Genomic DNA, 23290 nt, shown 5'->3' with positions numbered 1-23290 from the left:
TTCATTCCAATCCCAAAGAAAGGCAATGCCAAAGAATGTTCAAACTACCGCACAATTGCACTCTTCTCACATGCTAGTAAAGTAATGCTCAAAATTCTCCAAGCTAGGCTTCAGCAATACGTGAACTGTGAAATTCCAGATGTTCAAGCTGGTTTTAGAAAAGGCAGAGGAACCAGAGGTCAAATTGCCAACATCTGCTGGATCATTGAAAAAGCAAGAGAGTTCCAGAAAAACATCTATTTCTGCTTTATTGACTATGCCAAAGCCTTTGACTGTGAGGATCACAATAAACTGTGGAAAATTCTGAGAGAGATGGGAATACCAGACCACCTAACCTGCCTCTTGAGAAATCTGTATGCAGGCCAGGAAGCAACAGTTAGAACTGGACATGGAACAACAGACTGGTTCCAAATAGGAAAAGGAGTGCATCAAGGCTGTATATTGTCACCCTGCTTATTTAACTTATATGCAGAGTACATCATGAGAAACGCTGGGCTGGAAGAAACACAAGCTGGAATCAAGATTGCCGGGAGAAATATTAATAACCTCAGATATGCAGATGACACCACGCTTATGGCAGAAAGTGAAGAGGAACTAAAGAGCCTCTTGATGAAAGTGAAAGTGGAGAGTGAAAAAGTTGGCTTAAAGCTCAACATTCAGAAAATGAAGATCATGGCATCCGGTCCCATCACTCCATGGGAAATAGATGGAGAAACTGGAAACAGTGTCAGACTTTATTTTTTTGGGCTCCAAAATCACTGCAGATGGTGATTGCAGCCATGAAATTAAAAGATGCTTACTCCTTGGAAGAAAAGTTATGAGCAACCTAGATAGCATATTCAAAAGCAGAGACATTACTTTGCTGATTAAGGTCCGTCTAGTCAAGGCTATCGTTTTTCCAGTAGTCATGTATGGATGTGAGAGTTGGATTGTGAGGAAGGCTGAGCGCCGAAGAATTGATGCTTTTGAACTGTGGTGTTGGAGAAGACTCTTGAGAGTCCCTTGGACTGCAAGGAGATCCAACCAATCTATTCTGAAGGAAATCAACCCTGGGATTTCTTCGGAAGGAATGCTAAAGCTGAAACTCCAGTACTTTGGCTACTTCATGCGAAGAGTTGACTCATTGGAAAAGACTCTGATGCTGGGAGGGATTAGGGGTAGGAGAAGGGGACGACCGAGGATGAGATAGCTGGATGGCATCACTGACTTGATGGACGTGAGTCTGAGTGAACTCTGTGAGTTGGTGATGGACAGGGAGGCCTGGCGTGCTGCGATTCATGGGGTCGCAGAGTCGGACACAACTGAACAACTGACCTGATTAGCCTTCTTTTTGGCCATATTATGCAGCACACAGGGTCTTAGTTCCCAGGCCACGGTTTGAATCCACACCCCTTGCTATAGCACAGAGGCTTAACCTCTGGACCACTGCAAAGTCCTTAGCCTTTTAATATATGTATAATCTTAGTTGAGTCACATCTGTAATTTCTGATAGGAATTTAGCAGGGGGCTTACTCTCCCTGCCCAACGTAGTCCTGGCTCACTGCAGGGCCCATCTTCTCCCTGTTCCAGCTCACCTGTTGGCCCGGAAGCCTCCAGCCCAGCGGGTCCACCTCCTCCCTTGGCTTGGAAGGGCTCAGCCTTCCCCAGGGCCTCCCTGCCCCTCTTACTCCCTCTCATCCAGCCTTCATTCCTCCTAAACCTGTGTAGACAGGGAGGTCTGGCGTGCTACGGTTCATGGGATTGCAGAGTCAGACACGACTGAGCGACTGAACTGAAACCTGGGTGAGTCAGTGACGGTCAGTCTTCCACTGGACTTGGCCAGTTAGGCAAACACTCATCTAAGTGTTGCTGTGAAGGTATTTGGTCCATGTGGTGCAGGTCTACAACCAGCTGACTTCAAGTAAAAATTACTCTCAATAATGTGGGTGGGCATCCTGCACTCAGGTGAGGTCAAGGAGAGAAAACCCAAGGTTTCCCTGAGGGAGAAGGAATTCTGGCAAGGCTACCCTGCGGGGGGGTCCTCCACAATTTATGCCAGCCGATTATCAGACTGCCTGCCTGTCTCCTCCTGGTCAAGCTTCCCTGATCAAGGGCCTCTTCCCTGGAGGTGTCCAGCCTGTTTCCTGGAGCCAGCTATCGCCCACCCCCCAACACTCCTGTGGGGAGCAGAGGGTGGTACTCCCTGGGACATCAGGACAGTGGAGGCTCACAGAGCTGATTAGCAGGCAGGATGAAAGGATGCCCAGACGCCAGAGCGAACGAGGGATTTAATCATGGGAGACAAGATCTTTACCGGGTTGGTGTAAAAATGAAACAGAATACAGACATGGTTCTTTACACAGACAATTACAGTAAATTTCAAAGCCCACGCAGCAATTTGAACCTTATTTCTTGAAAAACGAACACAGACAAACAGGGTGGGTGCCCAGCGCCCAGGGCTGCTCCGCACGACCTCCGGCATCATGGGGCCCTGGGCCCGGCTCCCGCGTGCGCCGGCCGCACAGATGGACCGACCAGTGTCTCCCCTCCCCAACCCCCGCCCCCCATGGCAACGCAATAAATAGGAGAAACAGAAAAACGACAACCACACCAGTGCGGCAGAGCCCGTGCGGTTCTGGAAGCTCGGCCTGGCTAGCGGCTCAGCCGACTCTTCACAGACCAGGCAGGTCTCCGAGTCGGCGGCGCCGGTCTCGGCCCCGCGCCCAGGGCAGCCGCGGGGTGGGGTGTGTGTTTGTGCGTGGGGGTGCTGGTCCTATGGGCGTCTGCACGCAGGGTGCGGTGCCAGGGTCGGCGGGTGGGAGGCCGGCCGGTGGCCTAGCCCTCCCGCACGCTGACGCGCGGCTCGGCCAGGGAGCTGTGAATAATACTAAGGATGGACTCCAGGCCGCTGCCCTCCAGCAGCGTGCGGTGGTCGCCCTCGATGATGTGCACGGACACCTTGCCGTCGCACACCTGGGACAGATTGTAGTCGGCACCCAGGCCCTCCCCGTAGGCGCCGCCCATCTTGGCGCGCAGCAGCGTCACGTTGCCGTGGTAGGTGGCCCGCGGCGCGTAGTGCTCCGCGGCGCGCAGCTTCTGGTAGAAGGAGCGCGCAGCAAAGCTGAGCGCCTGCCGGTCCAGGCCTGCGTGCCTCTGAACGATCAGCTCGACGGTGGCTGCCACACGCGCCTCCAGATCCCCGAGGGGCAGGAGGGCCTCCAGCACCTGTAGGACAGGACAGTGAGCGAGTGGCGCTGGGGGGTGCCAGGGCATCGGGAGGCCGGGCGACTCACCCTGCTGTGCTCCGCTTCCATGAACTGCCGCATGAAGAAGCACATGGCCTCGGCCTCGGCCTCCGCCTCGCAGCCGGGGTTCATCTTGGCCCGATAGTTCTGCAAAGGGAGGAGGAGGTGCTGCAGTGGCAGGTACAAGGGGCTGGGCCTGCGGACCCGGGGACTCCCGTCTGCTGCCGCCCTCACCTGAGTGTAGGCCATCACGAATGTGTGGGAGCCGTCAAACAGGAAGAGGCTGTTGTTCGTGGGGCCTGCGCTCTGCTGGGCCTGCAGCTGTGAGCACATCTCAAAAGCCACGCAGGCCCCGTAGGAGTAGCCGGCGATGCGGTAGGGCCCCTCTGGCTGCACCTGCCTGATGCACTCGATGTAGTAGGCAGCCAGGCTCTGGATGCTGTCCAAGGGTGCCGCTGTGGGCACAGCATGAGGCTTAGCCCTGTCTGCAGGTGCCTTGCCATCCCCAACTCCCTGGGGGGCAGCCCAGTAGGCCCCTGACATACCTCTTGTACACTGCAGGCCATAGGTGGGGATGCTGAGCTTGGCGGCCAGGCTGTGGAACACGGTGGTAGAGCCCTCGATGGGGTGCACCAGGAACAGGGGCCGCTCGGAGCTCTGCACCGAGTTGAGCCGTGTCAAGGTCGGGCCCTCCGGGTTCACCAGCAGGGTGCTCAGGTTCAGCTGGGTCTGCGACTGGGCAGGGCTGCTCAATTTGTGTGTGGAGTTCGTCAGCTCTGTGAAGAGGGGCAGATACCAGGGATGATACCATAGGGTCCCCTGCCACAAACACACAGACACGCACACCTGTCAGCCGCGGGTGGCCAGGGCAGGTGGATGGGGCCACTGGGGGCCCAAGGAGGGCTCTCAGGAAGGGGCCAGATGGACAAGCCCTGACCTGCTTGGAGGCCAAGAGCCCTGAGCGGACACTGCTGCTTTGGGGACACCCCCTCCATACCTACCATCAGCTGTGCCAGCCTGTGCGGAAATCTCCTGCAGCTTGCGGATGGTGAGCTGCCGGATTTCCCTCATGGACAGCGTCAGGTTGTGCTCACGCTCCAGCATCTGGCGCACCTCCACACCCATGAGTGAGTCGAGGCCGAGGTCTGAAAGCGAGCTGTCCGGGTTGACGGTGGCCACGTCACGGATGCCTTGGGGGGTGAGGAGGCAGCTCAGTTGGCAATGTGGGAGGGGCCCTGGGTGGGTATTGTACCCTGGACATGAGTTTGAGTAAACTCCGGGAGTTGGTGATGGACAGGGAGGCCTGGTGTGCTGCGATTCATGGGGTCGCAAAGAGTCGGACACGACTGAACGACTGAACTGAACAGATTGTACCACGGGACCCACAGCCCCCACCCAGCTCTGCAGACCGCCTGTGCCTCTCTCTCCATGAGCAAGCCCAGCAAGCCCGCCTTTGGCAGCCTGGAAGACCAGACTCGGGAGTGGCTGCCGGTGGGGAGGGGGCAGGGTGCTGCCTCACCCAGGATGTGAGCCACAGCCTTCACCAGGTCCTGCTGGCTGCCGCTGGGGCCACGGGACGCAGCCTTCTCTGCCAACACAAAGCTGCTCAGGACGGGGTGGGGCTGGTTCAGGAAGAGGTCTAGCACCTCCAGGCAGGAGGTGATGCGCTGGGGCAGTGTCCCGCCGATGGCCTTGTCGTTAGTGCCCTTCAGCTCCACGAGGAGGCCCACATCAGCAATCGCGCCCCACTGCACGGCGAGGCCTGTGGGTGGGCAGTGGCGCCATGGTGAGTCGGGGTAGCTGTGAGGGTGGCACCGCGCGAGTCCGGGAGTGGCGGGTGGGCCCACCTGGGAGGCCGTCGTGCTGACGCTTCTCGCATATGCGCTCCATGGTGGAGTTGGCGAACCCATAGTTGGTCTGGCCGGCATTGCCACGCCCGCAGCTCACCGAGGAGAAGACCACGAAGTAGTCCAGCTCCGGGCATGCCTCCCGGGTAACCCTGTGGGTTCTTAAGTCACCCCCAGCCGGCTTCCCCAGCCCACCGGCTGTCATGCCCAGGACTCCTGCTTGTCCACCAAACCGCCTCCCCTTCCCTGGACCTGCGGTCAGACCCCAGCAGAGGCCCATGGCCAGGTCTCCGAACACCAGTGTGAGGGCCGTGCAGGGAGAAGGAGGGAGAGGAGAAGGGAGGAGCCCACCTGTCCAAGTTCAGGGTGCCATTGTACTTGGGCTTGTTGACGTCCTGGAAGAACTCAGGGGTCTGGTTATCCAGCATGGCATCTCTCAGGACCTGGGGTGAGGGGATCTTAGCACCTGCCTCGGCCCCAGGCCTTTGGAGGGCTTCTTGGGAGGGGCCCTTCCCTGGGCAGCCGGCTCCAGCCCCTCTAAAGCCGTCCTCACCACGGCCAGGTTGAAGATGCCTCCTACGGGCCCAAGCTGGGCGGCCTCAGTGATAAGCCTCTGGGTGCCATCCAGTGAGCTGACATCTCTGGTGGACACCAGGACCTGCACACCCTGGCGTCTCCACTCACGGACCTGCCTGGCTTGGTAGCCTGTGGGACACAGACAGTGGGAAGGGATGGGCAAATGAAGGTCTGGTCCCAAGTCTAGGTGCCCTGAGAGCACCATAAAGGGGTCTGAAGAAGCCCCTTCCCACTGCCCCACCCTCGGGCCACTCACCTGTGCGGATCCCAGAGCGGGAGGTCAGCACCAGCTTCTGGGCCCCTCGCTCCACGAGCCACTGGGCCAGCTCTAGGCCAAAGCCACCCAGGCCCCCAGTGATGATGTAGCTCTTGTGGGCTGGGCAGAAGGTCTTGCACAAGGCCGCCATCTGGGCGGGTTTGGTCCCGTGCAGCACTGCCTTCTGCTCTTCCTCACGTACCTGCAGCCCAAGCAGGGCCCCTGTTCACGCACTGCTGGCAGGGGCAGGGGCCAGAGACCCCCAGGGCACCCCACTCACCTGAATGACCACTTTGCCGATGTGTTTGCCCTGGGCCATGTAGCGGAAGGCGTCCTCCACCTGGGTCCTGGGGAACACTGTTCGCTTGAGGGGCTGTACCACACCCTCCCGGATGCCCGCCTTCAGCAGCGATGACACTTCCTGCCACATGGTGTTGTTTTCTTCAAAGAGTGCGTCCAGTAGGATCCCGTGGAAAGTCACGTTCTTCAGGAAGATGGCCATGCCTGGACAGGTGGGCGGGCAGGGGGGCCTCACCACATAGCCCACAGCCCACCACCCTGCAGATCCCCACTCTGCCAACAGCCCCTTGCCCACCCAGCCGCCCACCAGGCCTGCTGCCCCATCTCACCCAGGGGGTGGTTGTTGGAAAGGTCAAATTTGCCAATTTCCAGGAATCGACCATGCTGGGCCAGGCACCGCACACTGGCCTGCAGCTTCTCTTCCGCCAGGGAGTTGAGGACGAGGTCAACACCTTGGGAGAGGGGGGCAAGCGGGGTCCCCATAGTGAAGATCACAGCCCGGCCAACCTAACACAAGTCTGAAGGGCTGGACCCTGTCCCAGCATGGGCCAGCGTCTCCTCCAGCTTGGCTGGTGAGTGGGGGATGGAAGGAAGAAGGGGCTGAGGATACAGGTCGATGGTGGGTGGTGAGTGATGGGGACCACTCACCCTTCCCGGCTGTGTGCCACAGGACATGCTGCTCAAAGGATGTGTCCCGGGAGTTGGCAAAGCTGGTTTCGTTGAGCTGGGGGAACCTGGACTGGAGGTATGCCCGCTTTTCGGCTGACCCTGGCAGAGAGAGGCACACCTGGTGAGTCTGGGCTTTGGCAGCGTTGCCAGGCGGACAGTCCTGGGCTCTGGGAAGAGCTGGAGGCTTACCCACAGTAGTGAAGACGCAGCAGCCCAGGCTGAGGGCAATGGCGATGGCAGCCTGGCCTACGCCGCCAGAGCCCGAGTGAATGAGCACGGTCTCCCCTGGCTGCATGCGCCCGCGGACAATCAGCGCATAGTAGGCTGTGCTGTAGACAGTGGGCACCGAGGCGGCCTCCTCGAGGGTCCTAAGGGCGCAGTGCAGGGATCAGCTCTGGCCTGATGCCTGGCCACGTCCACGTCGGGCCCCAGGTCCCAGCCCTGGTGACTCACCAGTTGGAAGGCACGTCCCACAGGAAGCTCTGAGGCACCAGAGTGGAGGTGGCCAGGCCTTCGGCGGGTACCAGCCCCATCACACGCTTCCCGCTGGCATCTCGGCCAGAGAACTCCATGCCTAGCATGCAGTTCCGAGAGGCCCAATTTCCTGGGAGCAGATGGCAGGTGAGTGAGCCCCTGACCTCACTGGGAGGAGTCTCCCAGGTTCCTGAGCACTGCGGGGCGAGGACCCCTCTCGTCCCAGGCCCTGGCCCCGGGGAGGGGCGGGCTTTGTTCTGGTCCCCCTACCGTGGGCTGCCTGTACCTGGGATGGCGTCGGGGGACAGCTTGCCCGTGGCCAGCATGATGTCGCGAAAGTTGAGGGAGGCGTAATAGATGGTGCAGAGCTGGACGCCAGGGCCCGTGGACTGGCTGTGGCGCAGAGGGGAACAGACCCAGCGGATGGAAGACAGGTCCCCTCGCGTGAGGACGTTAATGAAGGCGTGCTCCGTCTGCTCCTCGGGCTTGTCTAGGGGGTGACAGGGAGTGGAGCCCCAGGATCGCATGTGGCCCTGGCCTGGAGCAGGGCTTCCAGCCAGAGTCCTCTTGCCCTCTCCTCAGTCCACCCACCTGGGAGGCGAGGAACCCGGAGGAGCAGGGCAGTCCCGGGGGCTCACCTTGTTCCAGCGGGAAGTGGCGGAATGCTCCCCAAGCCCCATCACGGTAGACGTTCATCACCAGGTCACTCTGGAGCACCTTCTGCAGCTCCAAGGACTTCGGGGCTATCTCAGGGATGGGGGACGTGCTGTGAAGGTTAGACACCAGGACGCACCTGTGGGCAGCCAGACAGGTAAGGGGAGGCTGTGGTGGGGTCCTGGGGGCAAGGGGCACATGGCACAGTGGGCATCTCACCGAATCCGGTGCCCGTCAGGCTCTTTCCGGAGACAGTTCACCAAGCCCACAACCCCTGAGGTGGTGCAGCCAACAGCCATGAGCCACACGGGCCGGGAAGATGAATCAGCCAGGATGTTCTGTAGAAGGATGAAGAAAGGGTTGACGAGGGAAGGGTTGCCTGATGGGGTGGGCTCCCCTGGTCCTAGCATTGGAGCCGAGTCAGCCCGGCCTGGTGGGGGCTGGGAAGGACTGACCTTCAGGGAGTCAACCCACTGGAAGCTGGTATCCTCCACGGGCAGGAAGATTGGGCTGTCACGTGGGGCCAGCCGGCGACACAGGAAGAGCACCGAGCCGTAGAAGGACTTCTTCAGGGCCACCAGGTGCAGGGACGTGCCAGCAAACAGGCTCTCCCACTCATCCTGTGAGTTGAGGGGGTCAGGGCTCGGCAGCCTCCTGGCCCGTCCACCCTGTCCTGGCCCTGCCCCAGCCCCGCACCCCCATCCCGGCCCCACCCCCGTCCACCCAATCCCGGCCCCGCCAGCACCTGGCTCAGGAGGTGCCGTTGGCCCTGCTGTGGCTCAGGGCAGGTGAGGAAGGTGACAGTCTCTCCCAAGGGGTGTCCTCTGAGCAGCGTGTGCAGCAACAGGAAGCCTCCCTCCTTGAGGGCAGCCACCATGTTGCCGACAGCCGTGGCTGGGTCACCGAGGCTGGCTAGGGCATAGTTGCACACCACGAGGTTGGCCCCACCCAGGTTGCTGGGGGCCGGGTCCGAGGGGTCCCACTGGCCCTGGGTTATGTTGAGCTGCTGCAACTTGGCCTGGGCAGCCTCCAGGGCCTGGGGGTGGCGGTCAGTGGCTATGTAGTCCAGCTCCAACAGGGGCTGAGTGTTGAGCAGTGCAGGGATGCGGGAATACAGTTGGCCGTCACCAGCTAGCACCTGGGATGGAGTATCTTCTCGGATCAACTGCCGCTGGGCAGGCGTCCCCCCTCCTCAGCTGGGTGTTTCTCAGAAAGGCCCGCCCACCGACTCTGCAGAGGTCATTGGCCAGGGCTGCCCTGCCCACCACACCCCTGGAACCAGTCCCTCCCTTCCCAGAGCCCCCTTCCCCTTTGGTGTCTGGGCAGCCTCAGCACCATCACGAGCTGGGCGACCTCACGTCTGGGAGGCCCTGGCCCTCCCTGAGGTTCGGGACTGCCTGTATCTGAGTCCTTGTGCACTGGGCCTGTGGCCGTGCGGGGCACCCACCTCCACCACCTTCATCTTGAGGCTGGTCATATTCTCCATGGCAGTGTCCACGCACGCCTTCAGTGCTGGGGAGTTGAGGAGCCCACTGAGCAGCGGGTCGTCACACAGCAGGGCTCTCTCCTGGGCTAGGATCTGGCCCATCCCCATCTGCAGGTTCCCATTGAGTTGCAGCTGGCAGGCGGTGGCCAGCAGCTGGGGCAGGCCTTGCTGTGGGGCCTCCTGGGGAGCCTGGGTGCCATCCAGCCCAGGAACCACCATCTTTATCCCCTGCTGGGCCACCTTGGTCTGCAGCGCCTGTGCCAGCCCTGGGGAAGGAAGAGTCGCATGTCAGGGAAGAGCCTCAGCTGGGCTGGGGTTCCTGAAGCTCCCCCGACCAGGAACTGGTGACTGCTTGGAGCAGAACCCACTACCTGGTTTTGTCCACTGATGGAAAATAGAGGGATGGAGTGGACTGTCCAGTCCTCCAGGGCTGGAAACTGGCATTGACCATTGGTACACTAGATGGGCAAAGGGGGCCCTGCCCCCCATGCAGGTGTGAGCCCCACAGACTGTGGGTTCCCCAAAGGGTGGATTCCGTGCTTTGCCGGCCCTGGCTGCCCCTCCCCAGCTCCCACCACCATCCCGCACTCCTCAGCTTGGGTGTGAGCCCTGGGTAGAGGGTGGTCTCACGCCTGAGCAGCTGGCTGCTGGCACAGACAAGAGGGGCGAAATCTGTCACCTCTGTGCTGAGGCCCCTCTGAAGACATCAGCTCCAGGTGGGGGGAAGACAGGGGCACTCACAGGGGAAGGTAGGTGTAGACCCCACAGGTAGGAGAGGCTGTGAGGGGATAACGGGCCCAGGAACTGGGAGCTGGACCCCGGCATGAGGATTTTGGGTGCAAAAGACTCACCCAGACACAGCTGCAGCTCCTCCTGCAGGGCCAGGTTCCCGGCCAGGCACCCGCTCTCCACGTGTGGGGTGAAGCAGAACTTCTCCAGGATGGGCACCGGCTGCTCCTGCTGATGCTGGGGGGCCACCGAGGTGTGGATCCTTGAGATGTAGACGCCGCCGGCCACCGTGGTGTCCAGACACCTGTTCATTACCACGTCGGCCACTGTGGGGACACACTGGGTGAGGGTGGACAGGGCCTGGCACGGGGAGACATGCGTGCGGGGCCAGGGCAGGACTGACCTTGTGTCCCGTCCTGCAGCGTGTACAGCTTCTGCTGGTGGGTAGCCGGGTGGATGTAGATGGCGGTGATGCGTGTGGGCAGGCGCAGGCTGCGCTGGCCCGGGGCCAGGATAGACATCTGCAGCATGGTGTCCATGAAGGTCACCCAGTTGTCCTTCCAGAGCAGCTGGCCCATGTTGCCTGGGGAGAAGGGGCTGTCGGTTCAGCCAGGCTGGGTCTCTTCCTGCTGTGGGCCCTCTCCTCTGTGTGCCCCAACCTGGGGGGCCCCTCGAGGCCCCCTCACACCAGGCAGCAGGAATTGGCCCCAAAGCACAAAGTGGGGCCTCCCTTGCACCTACCTTCAGAGCTGGTCTCAAGGATGCCCTGGAAGTTGGGGCCGTAGTTGAAGCCCCGCAGCTGCAGCTCCTTGTACACGTCACCACAGCGCAGGTGGATGGCAGTTGTGGGGTCCACGGGGGTCGCAGGTTCCGTGCCATACCGGTTGTCAAAGAGCTTGGGGTCGGGATCTTCCCACTGGCATACCTTCCCTGTGGGCGGGATGGCAGAAGGGCCTGAGTGAGGGCAGGGCTGAGCCGGCAGCCAAGGTCCATTCAGAGACCCCCGGCAGGGACCCTGTAGGCTGGTCTGGGGCCCCTGCTCACCGCTCACGAGCAGACTGCCTTTCTCAGACACCTCAAAGGTGCAGGAGGCTTCCAGAAGCCGCACTTCCAGGAGCACAGTCCCTGTGGGCAGCAGGAGCAGAGGTCAGCTGCAGGGGTCGGCAGCGGGCCCTCCCGCCCCGTAGCCTGAGCCGCCCGCCTCACCTGTCTTCGGCAGGATGGTAGCCTGGTGCAGCGTCACGTCCTCGAATACTACAGGTGTGTGCTCCATGTTCTGGTCCAGGGCTCGGGCCAGTGTCTTCCAGACCAGGCACAGATAGCCAGTGGCCGGGAAGATGATGCGGCCATCGATGCAGTGGTCCACCAGGTAGTGGTCAGGGGACTCGGGGCTGATGTCTGTGGGGCCTGGGCCTTAGTGCCACCTCTGAGGAGGGGGAAGCCACTCTGCCCCCCCGGCCCGCCTGCATCGCAAGGACTCACCAATCTTATAGACAGTGGCAGAGGAGCTGCTGGAGCCGTTGGAGAAATCCTCAGCAGCGGGCACATCCCAGGTCTGGCTGTGGTCCCACTTGATGTGGGGGGAGATGAGGGGGGTGCCCCGGGGAGCTGGGAACTCCACGGGTGGGAACAGCCCGTTGGGGTTGACGTCAATGCTGGAGGGTGCGAGAGGGGAGCTGTGACTGCCCAGCCACACCCATGCTGACCCACGGTCAACCCGTCTCCCCTAGGACCCCGGAGATGGCCGAGACAGGGTGGGAGGGGGGGCATGCCGGGGGGGGTGGAGGTGGCCTAGCACCCAGAGGCCCGCTTTCTGGGGACCATCTCAAGGCCGCCCTGTGGCCTGGCTGCTGAGGAGCCTCCCAGGTTGAGCAGGGAGAGCAGCCGCACCCGGTCAGGTAGAGCTGGCCTATGTTGCTGAGGAAGAACTCTAGGTTGTCCCTGTGGTCCTTCTTCATCAGGGGGATGATGGTGCAGCTGGGCTGGAGGCCTCTCTTCAGGATGGCCTGCAGAGGCAGAGGCAAGCTGGGCCTCCCCCGACCAGTGCCCACTGGCCCCCCGCTCAGCCCCCCGGGCCTGGCCAGCCTGCCGGCCCTTCGGGACCACGCGTACCTGCAGCAGGGCATGGGGCGCAATCTCCAGCACCACAGCATTCTCGGGCACGTGCCACAGCGCCTCCTGGAACAGCACGGGGCTCACCAGGTTGTTCACGTTGTACTCGGCCGAGAAGGTGCGGGCCAGGCTCTCCTGCCACTGGGACTCGGGGATGGAAGTGCTGAGCCAGCGTGGGGAACGCAGCTGGGGTTCCTGGATCACCTGCGCGCAGGTGCGGGCGGGGTCAGCCTGAGGGAACTGGGGCCTGCCTTCCCTGCCCGTCCTCAGGGAGGGCCCCTGCTGCACAGCGCAGGGACAGCCGCCCACCTTCTTGAGCTGCTGAAGCAGCGTCGGGGCAATGGCGTCCATGAAGTAGGAGTGGAACGCCATGCCGCCCGTCTGCACCTCCTTGGCGAACACGCCCTCCTGCTTCAGCTGCTTCACGAACTCCAACATGGAGGCCTGGGGGGCGCAGACGGGGAAGGACGGGGGCGCTGACGGCAGTCCGGGTCTGGGCCGGTGCCGGGCTCCCCGCACAGAGCGCGCCCTGGGGGGGGGGGGGCGGTGGGAGGGGACTTGGGGACGAGGCCTCGCCTCCCAGGGCCCACCTGAGGTCCCGAGATGGTCACAGTGTCGATGGAGTTGTGGCAGGCAGGCACGATGCCAGGGGGGCAGCGCTGCTTACACTCCTCCCAGGTCAAGCCTGGGAGCAGAAGAGAGCCTCAAAGGGTGGCATGGGGAGCAGGCACCCCCACACAGCCCTCCCCGGGGAGGGGAATGCTGCCTGGGTGGCCCTAATGACAGCTGCCGAGCGGCACCTTTACGAGGCAGTTTCACCCTTGCCGTTGTCTGGTCTCAGGCGGAGGTGTCATTAATGCCGTCCTACAGGCGGGAGCCAGTTTCGGGTCCCACGCCTGGCCCACCAGAGTGGGCTTTGGCCTCACTCTCCCAACAGCCCCTCCGGCTCTCTCTGGTCTCCTCCCGTCCCCAACCCTGCCTGTCCCCAGTGTGAGCAGGCCCATTCCTCCGCCTGCAGCATCCCCACCAGGGGTTCATGTGAAAATCATGCTGGCCTCTACTGACACCCGTGGGCAAGTATGCTGGGCTCCAAGGCCATCTAGGGCACAGCGGGGCAGGCTGTCAGGGTCGTTCTCACCCTGTGGTGAGGACAGTGGCTGGCGAGCTGCCCCCAGGCCCTGGCCTCTGCCCAGCGCCAACACAGAAAGGTGCCAGTACAGATGACCACCTCCCACAGAGACCCTGAGGCCCAGGGGTGGAGCTGGATGGCGGAGCAGAGGGCAGCACCTACCTACAGCCGCCATGGCCCCGGGCGGGATGTTGGCCTCCTTGATGCACTGGCCCCTCCAGTAGGCAGAGAGGATGGCCTCCTCCTGAGAGATGCAGCCGTCGGCATAGGCACAGGCCACCTCACCCAGGGAGTGCCCGATGATGCCGTCGGGCCGAAGGCCCATGGAGGTCAGCAGGTCTATAAGGGCAATCTGGGGGTGGGGTGGGAACAGGATGGGTCAGGCCAGTCCTGGGGACCCCAGGCTCACTGCCCTGCCCACCGGCTCACCCCAAACCCCAGGGGCACACCTGGAAGGCAGTGAGGCTCACGAAGGAGACGATGATGTCATCAAAGATGTCGTCTGTGCTCAGCAACAGCTGTGACACCCGCATTCCCAGAGACTTCACGGCCTCATCTGAGCGCAGGATGGAGTCACGGAAGCTGCTCAGACGCATGAGGCTCAGCCCCATCCCGCGCCACTGTGTGCCCATACCTGTCCCGGAGGGAGATGTCAGGGCAGCACTGTGCAGTCCCAGCCCGTGCGGCCCTCGGGGACGACCTGGGGTGGGGTGAGGTGGGGTGGGGTCGGGGCTCACCGGAGCAGATGAACCAGAGTGGGCGCTTGCTGGTTGGCACCTGCTGCACCTCCTGGCTGCCCTCCTGGCTGCCCAGCACGGCGTAGCCATGGAAGGGCATGGCTGCTGGGGAGGGGGCCGCGATGTCATTGAGCATGCTCACGAAGGCCAGGTTCTGGCTGTGCTGGAGGCCTAGCTCCAGCAGACCTTGCACACCCTCCAGGGTGCGCCCACTGGCCCGCAGCAGACGGGGCAGGGCAGCATGTGGGCCAGGCGGTGGCAGTGGCTGGGAGTTGGGCTGGAGGATGACGTGCACGTTGGAGCCACCGAAGCCAAAGGAGTTGATGCCCACGATGCCCCCGAGGACGGGCAGGGGCCGGTCCACCACCTGCAGCCGCCCATCCCGCAGTGCTGGGATCTTGGGGTTTGGGTTGTGGAAGTGCAGGTTGGGGGCCCAGAGCCCGTGCTCCAGGGACAGCAGCACCTGTGGGTGCCTCGCAGTCAGCAGGGCGGCCGGCCCTGGGCTCCCTGCCCCTGCTGGTCGGGATGGGCTTCAGGTACATCCCCTCCTGAGGACCCTCTGTGTCAACCCAGAGGCCCCGCCCACTGCAAGCAACCTCATCTCCTCCCCACTACCCCCGCCCCGCAAGCTCGCCCTGCTCCAGTGCGGAGGTCTGGTGACCAAGCCACATGCTCTGTTTCCTCTCAGCCTTAGGCCTCACCCGGGCCCTGCCACCTCCCGGCCTGATTGGCTGTGGGTCTAGACAAAGGCTCCTCAGCCATTCCCCACCCCATCTCCCAAGCCAAGAGCTGCAGACAGGTGGCTGTGGTGGCCCAGGCAGCTGAGACCACCAGGAAGCTCCCATCACACCCAGAAGCTCAACCAGTGGTGACCTGGGCCCTCCAAGCTACCAGCTGGTCAGGAGGCCACAGGGAGGGCGAGCCTGGAGAGGTAGGCTGCCCTGTTGCTTCTGCTCCCTCTGGCTGGCCCCTTGTGGAGCAAGTGCTGGGTGAAATGTCTGGCCCTGGGAAGCCGGGCAGGGGCTGGCCACATGCTGGCGGCCTGCTCTCTGGGCCTCAGTTGGCCCATATCCCACAGCACAGCCTGGAGGGACCCTCCCCCAGCAGGCCGTAAGAAGCTGACGGGGCAGGGACAAGATAGCCCTAGACTCGCCTGCCTACCTTGGCCAGCGCCGCGAGCCCTGAGGCAGGCTCCGGGTGTCCCATGTTCGACTTGGTGGACCCAATCAGCAGGGGGCCCTGGCGGCTGCCACACAGGGCTTGCACGATGCCATTTAGCTCCTGGGGGTCGCCCACCTGTGGGGAACTCAGGGAGGTCAGGACCCTACCCTGGTGCCTCTCTGGCATGGGATGTGGGATGTGAGCAGGGCTAGGGGTCTCACCTTGGTACCAGTGCCATGGGCTTCAATGTACTCCAGGGTCTCTGGGTCCAGCCCGGCCGGCTTGTACAGGGAGCTGATGAGCTGCTCCTGTGCCTCTCCGGAGGGGTACGTGACGCCTGGGGGCAGGGCCAGGCCTCAGCACTCCCAGCCCCGCCTGACTACCCATAGCCCCACTCTCGCCTGCCCCAGGCCAGCTCCCACCTTGCTTTTTGCAGCCATCCGTGTTGGTGCCAGCGTTGAGGATGGTGGCATACACCCGTCGGGCCAGGGACTTCTTGGTCAGAAAGACGGCCATCACAGCCTCTGCACGGCAGTAGCCATCCCCTGGGGGCGGAGGGCACCTCAGGCTCACGAGCTCAGGAAAGGGCTCAGGGGCTGGTGCCAGATAGAATCGAGGGTGGGGGCACTGCCCGGGGCCCCATGCCCAATGCTCTCACCTGATGCATCGAAGGACTTGCAGGTGCCCTCGGGGCTAAGCATGCCCAGCTTCATGAACTGCACCGAGGTGTTGGGCTTCAACAGGATGTTTATGCCACCCACAATGGCCATGGCACACTCCCCTCTCTGGATGGCCTGGTAGGCCCTCTGCAGGGCCAGCAGGCTGGAGGAGCAGGCCGTGTCCAAGGCAATGCTGGGCCCTGCAGGCAAGGACACAATGCAGCTGTGGGACCGCCTTCCCCCCCTACCACCCTGGGGCTCCGACAGCTCTACTGACTGCTCTCCACGTGGAACCCACAACACCAGGACCTTGCTCCTGCTAGCCTTCCCGGGGAAGGTGCGGTCAGAGTCTGGAAGGGTCTCAGCTGTCATCCGGCCCCTGCCTGCCTCCCCCAACCCCGGGCCTGAGTCAGAAACAAAAGGGCTGTGTGGGCACCTACCTTTGAAGTCAAAGAAGAAAGAGAGGCGGTTGGCCATCATGGCACGCTGGCAGCCCACCATGCTGTAGCCTACGAGGTTCTCAGGGTCTCGGCTCAGAGCCTCTGCAGCCTCAGAGGCACTCACACCCACCCAGACACCAGTGTTTGTCCCCCGAATGGAAGCTGGGTTGATGCCTGTGGGAGGCAGAAGTCAAACTTGCAGCTGTGCTGTGCCCAGCCTGCTGTCGAGCTCTGGGAGGTGAGGCGTTGCCCCTTGGCCTCTCTGGCTGGGGTGACTGTGTGCATGCTAAGTCGCTTCAGTCGTGTCCAATTCTCTGCAACCCTATGGACTGTAGCCTCCCAGGCTCTTCTGTCCATGGGATTCTCCAGGCAAGAATACTGGAGTGGGTTGCTGTTCCCATCTCCATGGGATCGAACCCAGGGTTCGATCCTACGTTGCAGGGGAGAGGAGCTCCACCTCACCTGACTCAAGTGGCTGGGGAGTCAGGGAAGAGACAGTGGAGCCAGAGTGGGGTGGCCGGCCCAGGTATGGTTGACAACGGATAATCAGGTCACAGGAAACTGGGGCCAGGGGGACAGGCAGGGTGCCAGATGGTGCTCCAGTCTCTGGGTCAGGCAGAGGCCAGAGACAGTCGGAGGTGGGGACAGAGGAGAGTATTGTCCCCAAGGCTACTCCCCTGGGCACTGGTACTGCTGGCAGGGTCTGATGAGCCCTGAGAGCGGCCTGCCCTGGGCGGGCCAAGATAAGAAGACAGAGAGAGACAAAGGCCGAGTGTCCAGGCTTGGGAAGGAGGGAGGGGCACTGGCCAGCCCCTGGAGAGCAGCATCCAAGGTCTCCGGGTGGGGCCTGGGCAGTGGGGGGGCCTGGGCAGTGGGAAGGCCTCCGCCTCCCAGCCCCTCCCCCCAAGCAGTGCCTGTCCAGGACCCTGTCACACTCAAGAGTCCCGTGTCACACTCAAGGGTCAACCCCAGGGGCTACTTAGCATCTGCTGCAGGACAAGAGACCTGTAAGGCCAGGGTACCCGCCCTGCAAACCACAGGTGGCAGTAGGCAGGTCCTGGGTTGCCCCGTCGCCCAGCTGCTGAGGGGCCTCACCCCCATGGCCAGCCTTCCCTCTCCCACTCAGCAGAACTTCCATGTTCCCCAGTGTCCCCGGGACAAGTCTGTGCCCTTGAAGCACTTTTCCAAGGCTAGGCACAACCCAGCAGAGGGGAGTGAAGGGTGAGAGTCCTGGGGCCAGATCCTTCCTCCTGCTCTGCCTGGCACTGGTGTCCTGCCCTCGCCTCCAAGATCAGCCACACAATGGGGAGTGAGGAAACTGGGGCGACAGGACATGTCCAGGATACCTCTGGTGTGCAGCTGTGAAACCTGAGTTGCCTGAGGCCCACACCTCTCCACCCTGTCGGCCCCAGCCCGGGACTCCGCTCCCTCCTCAGTACCGTCCATTTTGGATGTTTTGTTATGAACACACGATGCTTTTTAGAAGCAAAAAGGGAGGTTTTCAAGAAGGGCAGCAGGAAACTCGGGGACAGGCCCTCTGCAGCCCCCCAGATGGCCCACCTGCATCCACAATGGCCTCGTAGGTGACCTCCAGCAGCAAGCGGAGCTGGGGGTCCATATTGTGTGCCTGCTTGGGGTGGACCCCGAAGAAGGAAGCGTCAAACCGGGACAGGTCCTTCAGCTTGCCTGACCGCCGAGGCAGGCCATATAGTCCTAGGGAACACACACAGGTGGAGAAATCAGTCATAGGACATCACGGCCCCAAGTGATTGATTGCGGGGGAGTCCCTGCTGCAACAGGAAGCTCCCTGGGATGGGTGGGCCCACTTCTGAGAGGGGCCCTGGGGCAGGGGTAACCTCATGGGTGATGGCCCCAGAGCAGAGCAGAGCACTGTAGGGGGAAGCGCTGCCTCCTCCCACCTCCCACTGTCCTGACCTGGCTGGAGACCTTCTGCCTGGCCCCATCCCAGCCTGGCAGCTAAGGCCAGCCAGGCTCTGCCACACTGACTCACACCCTGTAGATCAGGTGGAGCCGCTCTGCGGGAGAACCTACTGGGCGTGAGGGAGTCAAACCAGCTTCCCAGGGGAGCCTGATGTCTTATCTGACCGCCTGGGACAGCACGTGGGCGGGCAGTGGCTGGCCGGAGGTGTTCACCCACCTGGCCTTGCCCTGGCTCCACCCCCAAGCAATGCCCCTGGTCTGTGAAAGGGACAAAGGCTACGCCCAGGGAACTTCAGACTCCCACAGTACCTAGCCCACTGGCCAGAGGTCCCAGGTTTCCCTAGCCCAGAGCCTTCTGGTACCGTCTCCAGAAAGAGGCTATAACATGGCCTCACCTTAGGTGACCGTTGGCTCTGCCACTGGGACCAGAGTGCAGGCCAGAACAGGCCTGCCCTGGTAACCCGGGAGAGCGCGTCCACAGAAGCGGTGAGAAAAGAACCTCTCAAGTAGGCGGGGAGCCCCAGGCCCACTTACCCGCCTTCCACCGCCTGTCATCATCTGTCACCATGTCCACGCCGCCAATGAGATTGGCCCAAAACTCCTCCAGGTTCTCTGACTCGGGCAGCTTCCCGGACATGCCAGCGATCACCACCTCCTCCATGGCTGCTCTCTCTGCAAGGAGGGTGGCGTGGGGGCCCGGACACTGGTCAGCCTGCGCCCCGGCACTGCCAGTCCACAGCCTCGCTGGAGACCCAGCTGCTTCCCAACCCTGGCTTCCTGATCCCCCTCCTCCATCTGGCCCACCCAAGGGTCTGAGAACAGCAGCTCAGAAAGCCCTGCAACAAAGATCCACATGGCCGGCTCTGGGGCTGTGCCCCTGCTGGGACGTTGTGTGTGCACGTGTGTGAAGTGCATGTATGGTGGTTGGGAAAGGGGAGTCCACTCTGGTCCAGCCTGCCGACACCGCACACTGGGCTCTCTGGGCACTGGCCTTGGCCTGGGGTGACCCCACCACAGCCCTGCTGCAGGGGACTCAGGAGGGGCCCCATAGTGGAAGGCAGAGCCCAAACCCTTCTGAGGAAGGGACTGCCTGGCTGTCATCCTGTTAAGAGGTGGCCCAGGGAATTTAGTAGGCGAAGGAGAAAAGGCAAATTTGGGGGTGGGAAGAAGTGCCCACACTGACTAGTTGGCTCTGCGCTCAGCATCCTGAGCTGCCCTCCAGGCAGGAACCACAGCTTGGGCTCAACAGTGCCAAGACCTGGAGGGGCTCTGGGGAAAAATTGGTCCCTGTCCCACAGTGGGCAGCCCCAGCCTGTACGGCCCCTCCAGCAGGCTCCAACCTGGAGAACCACTCTCGGTCAGCTGCCAGGCAAGCACTACCCAGACCCACACATCTGCACAGGTCGAGGCCTCAGGGCTGCGCTTGCCTACTTCCTGATCCAGCAGCCTGCCTGTCCACCCAGACCCAGCTCTCCCAGCACCAACGAGGGAACTTAGTCTACCCTGAGCCTGTGGGCCCAGGATGGGGGCTCCTGTGCAGTCCCTGAGGAAGGGGGCAAGGCCAAGGCTGGTCCTGCAAACTTCCACCAAGGCTCCAGGGCCTTATGGCGCCGATGACTGGTGAACTCGCCAACTACCGGCCCTTTAGGGTTTCTCTGAGCATGGGAAAGTAGGAGTGGAGAGCGTCTTCCTTGGGTGGCCTGATCGCCCTGGCGTCCCGGCAGAGGGAGCCCCCTCCCCCAGCGCTGAATAAAGAGCCCTTTGCCGGCCCAGAAGCACCAGCTCCCGGGGCGGCTGCTTCTCCAGAAAGCGCCCGCTCTGTTCTCCCCCTACTTGCTATTCACGCGGAGTCCGGCGGGACGAAGCAAAAGGGTGGAGACCCCTGCGGCGCTGGCGAAACCGCGCGCGCCGCCGCGAGGTTGTACCCGGCAGGAGTGGCTCTCCCCCCGGAACTTTGGGGGCTCCAAACGGAGCCCACGTGGTGGAGAAGCCGTCCTTATACGACCCTGCGCCTCCTCCATCCACGTCCTTCCCCTCTTCTCAGGCCCTCCGGTCGGCCGAGACGGCTATCCTGCACCCGAAGGCAGCGGGATGCCGCGGGTGGAGGGGCTCGGCGGCCAAGCCGGAAAAGGAGGCCCTCCAGGGCGTGGCGGCTGGGGGCTCCAACAGGCCCTCGAGGGTCTGCAGCCTCCCGGCCCAGCCCAAGACCAAAATGGCTGTTCGCGGCGTTCCCGGGCGTCCGCCCCTCGCCATCTGCCCACCTGCCCCGCCGGGCTTAGGCACGGCGCGAGGGCCCTTCGCCGCCTAGCCTCGGGGGTCTCGTGGGACTCGAACATACAGACCGGAGGCTCGGACGCCGGGACCAGGGCAGGCTGCGCGAGATGAGCCCTCACCATCAGCGCGCCGAACCATGCGCACCCAAGGCCAGAGGATGCGGGCCGGCGGCGCCCCCTCGAGCCCGGCCGCCTTGCTCCCGCCCCAGCCCCTGATCCAGTCTGGCCCCAGGACCGGGTTCCCGACTCACAACTTCCGACCCCGGCCCGGCCTGGCCGCTTGTACCTGGTATGGGCGCGGGCGGCTGTGCGAACGGCTGAAGGAGAGCGAGGATGGAGCGCGCGGTGGAGGAGAGGCCGCTACTGTCTCTCTGGCTCCCTCTAGGCCCGCGCCGGCGCTATTTAACCGCGGCCGTCCCCGTGCGGACACGCCACATGGGCTGACAGCTTGGCTGCGCCGCCCAGGCCAATGAGCGTCGGGGCTGCGCCCCGGGAGCAGGCGCGCCGCCGCCAGTGGGGTGATGCGGCGCGCCGCCGCCGGGAGCCGGGACCCTGCGCGGGGGCGCGCCCGGGGGGCGCCGGGTTGGGGGCCCCGGACTCCGGGGGCTCCGGGGCGGGGCACGGTGCCACCCCCGCCCCCCAACTTCCGTTCCGTGCTCCATGCCTCCCGGGGCCGCCCCCACCCCCGGGACCGCGGGGGCCACGTGTGCACGGCGCGCGGTGGAAACGGAACGGGCGTACTTCGGTCACTCTGAGGGTCATACTAGGGCAACACTGGGGGCTAGACGGACCCCCAGGCGTACGAATTGACCTGCCCGCGTCCGGGCTGCGTGGGGCCGGGCCGGGGGCGTGGCTCTCTCTGCAGCCGCAGCCAATTGGGGGCCGGGGGCGTGCGCGCTGGCCCAATGGCGCCCCTCGAGTGGGCGTTGCTAGGTGATAGGGTGATGGGCCGGGCTGCCCCGAGAGCTGCGCGGGCCGCAACGGAGCGAGCGCGGTCATTGACCCGGCCGAGGGTGCCCTGTGTGGGGTTACTGTCGGTCACTGCAGCACAGAGCCTCCGGTCCTCCCTGCCTCGCCGCCGAAATTCGCGGGGCGAGTGCGGGATCCCGGGGGAAGCTCCGAGGCCTGCAGAGGCCTTCCGCAGATGGCCGCGGGGACGGGGCGCGGCCATCTGGCGAGCGGGCTATGCACGGACACCTCTTGGTGTGGTTTGAACAAAGGAGTCTCCCTGGGCAGAGGCACTCGCGCGCGCACGTGGCCACTTTCACCCACCGGCACGCACACGAACCAATGAAAGTGCATTCTCTCCTCGCCCGCACACCCTCCTTCTGTAATTCCCGTGCTCAAATGTTTATCGATTTTATACACACACACACACAAATCCTTGACTTTCCAGACTGAAGACAACACGGATCGGGAATCACATGAACCCGGGAAGGACGGCCTGGTGGCCACGCCCTGCACGGCCCTTACTATCTCCTGGGACCACTGATAGACCCTTGTGAGGTCAGAAAAGCCCTGGCAGAGGTGCCCGGCCGATTCCTCTTGTAATCAAACGCTGCTGCTCTCCTCCCCTGTCTCGGAAACTGAAGACTGTGGAGCATGGCACTGGCCACAGATGTTCTGGGCAGGACAGAAGGGGACTGCCCCGCCAAACCAGGTAACTTGGCTTCAGGTGCCCCTCCCTCAAACCCTACAGTGCTCCAGTGGCAGCTCATCCCTCCTCCTCTTGTCTTCCTCTTGGCGTCATCACTGGGGACTTCTGGTTTGCACTTCTGGTTTGAAAGAAAGAGCAAGACAGGAAAAAAGGAGAGAGGGCAGGGAGATCCCGCAGCTCAATTGCTGTCCCAAATAACTTTGTGGGATTTTCTTTTCCTTCCTACTTAAGAGCTTTTCAGACACCCGGTATCCTGGATCAGGAATGGGTAGACCATGCTGCACAAACACCCTCAACTCTTGGTGTCTTAAACTATCCCAGGCTTACTTCCCGCTGGTCAGTGGGGCTCTGCTCACTGCAGTCTACCAGGGGCCCAGGTGACGGGACGATTGCAGGCTGGGTGGCTGAGTTTGAGACCCTTGTTTGCACCACAGAGGGATGGGGACTTATGGGATCTGTTTCTAGCAAAGGAGACAGGGCTCACTTTTTCAGCTAAAGGAAGTCGCATGGCTACATCTCACTTACATGGCCATGTGCCAGACAAAACAGAGTATGGAGACCCTGCCACCCGGCAGCAAAGCTGCTCCTGGCATGCTCCTTCCTGGCACACTGGAAGAGACCTGCCATTTTCTCCACAGCTCCCCAAACACTGTGTGCCCAGGATAAGCAGTGCATCAGTGGTTAGGACGTCAATGTGCCTCTGTAGATTTTTATCTTCCCTCTTTTCACAGAAATCAAAGCCTGAAAGCTAGATAAACAAGATGACATTCATGAAATGTATGCTTTTCAAAGGGGCTTATGGGGGGCTCTGCCCATCTGTAGGCCAGGCTAAGCACCCCACTGTCCTGTGGAGGGGCCGCTCACCTCCACACCTAGCCAGCATGCAGACTGGCAGTACACATGCCTCGAGGGGCTGCCCTCTGCTCCTCTTGGCAGAGGGGACGCTGTGAGTGAGGCAACGCTCTT

The 23290-nt window shown here is 62.5% G+C and overlaps 1 protein-coding gene across 1 annotated transcript; it reads right to left on the bottom strand.

The window, feature by feature from the left end:
* Window positions 1–2559: 2559 nt before the first annotated feature.
* Window positions 2560–21058, bottom strand: FASN (fatty acid synthase). The gene is made up of 42 exons (XM_052657238.1): window positions 20954–21058; window positions 18929–19066; window positions 18014–18166; window positions 16454–16627; window positions 16013–16213; window positions 15777–15899; window positions 15576–15691; window positions 15355–15489; window positions 14194–14656; window positions 13906–14090; window positions 13619–13808; window positions 12918–13012; window positions 12637–12771; window positions 12328–12531; window positions 12106–12221; window positions 11698–11870; window positions 11422–11613; window positions 11260–11340; window positions 10957–11145; window positions 10619–10798; window positions 10338–10541; window positions 9448–9752; window positions 8746–9138; window positions 8456–8620; window positions 8220–8338; window positions 7985–8139; window positions 7633–7836; window positions 7326–7476; window positions 7062–7240; window positions 6852–6971; window positions 6533–6655; window positions 6184–6407; window positions 5904–6105; window positions 5625–5776; window positions 5423–5514; window positions 5072–5223; window positions 4744–4986; window positions 4226–4414; window positions 3770–4000; window positions 3459–3679; window positions 3273–3371; window positions 2560–3204 (listed from the first exon to the last, which is right to left on the bottom strand). Exons 2-42 carry the CDS (start codon window positions 19053–19055, stop codon window positions 2815–2817), a joined length of 7545 nt encoding a protein of 2514 aa, XP_052513198.1. The 5' UTR covers window positions 19056–19066; window positions 20954–21058; the 3' UTR covers window positions 2560–2814.
* Window positions 21059–23290: the final 2232 nt, after the last annotated feature.

The sequence above is a fragment of the Budorcas taxicolor genome, chromosome 19 (genome assembly GCF_023091745.1).
Source record: "Budorcas taxicolor isolate Tak-1 chromosome 19, Takin1.1, whole genome shotgun sequence".
Lineage (NCBI taxonomy): Eukaryota > Metazoa > Chordata > Mammalia > Artiodactyla > Bovidae > Budorcas > Budorcas taxicolor.
The sequence above is the reverse complement of the archived record's forward strand: the minus strand, read 5'-3'. Positions and strand labels throughout refer to the sequence as shown.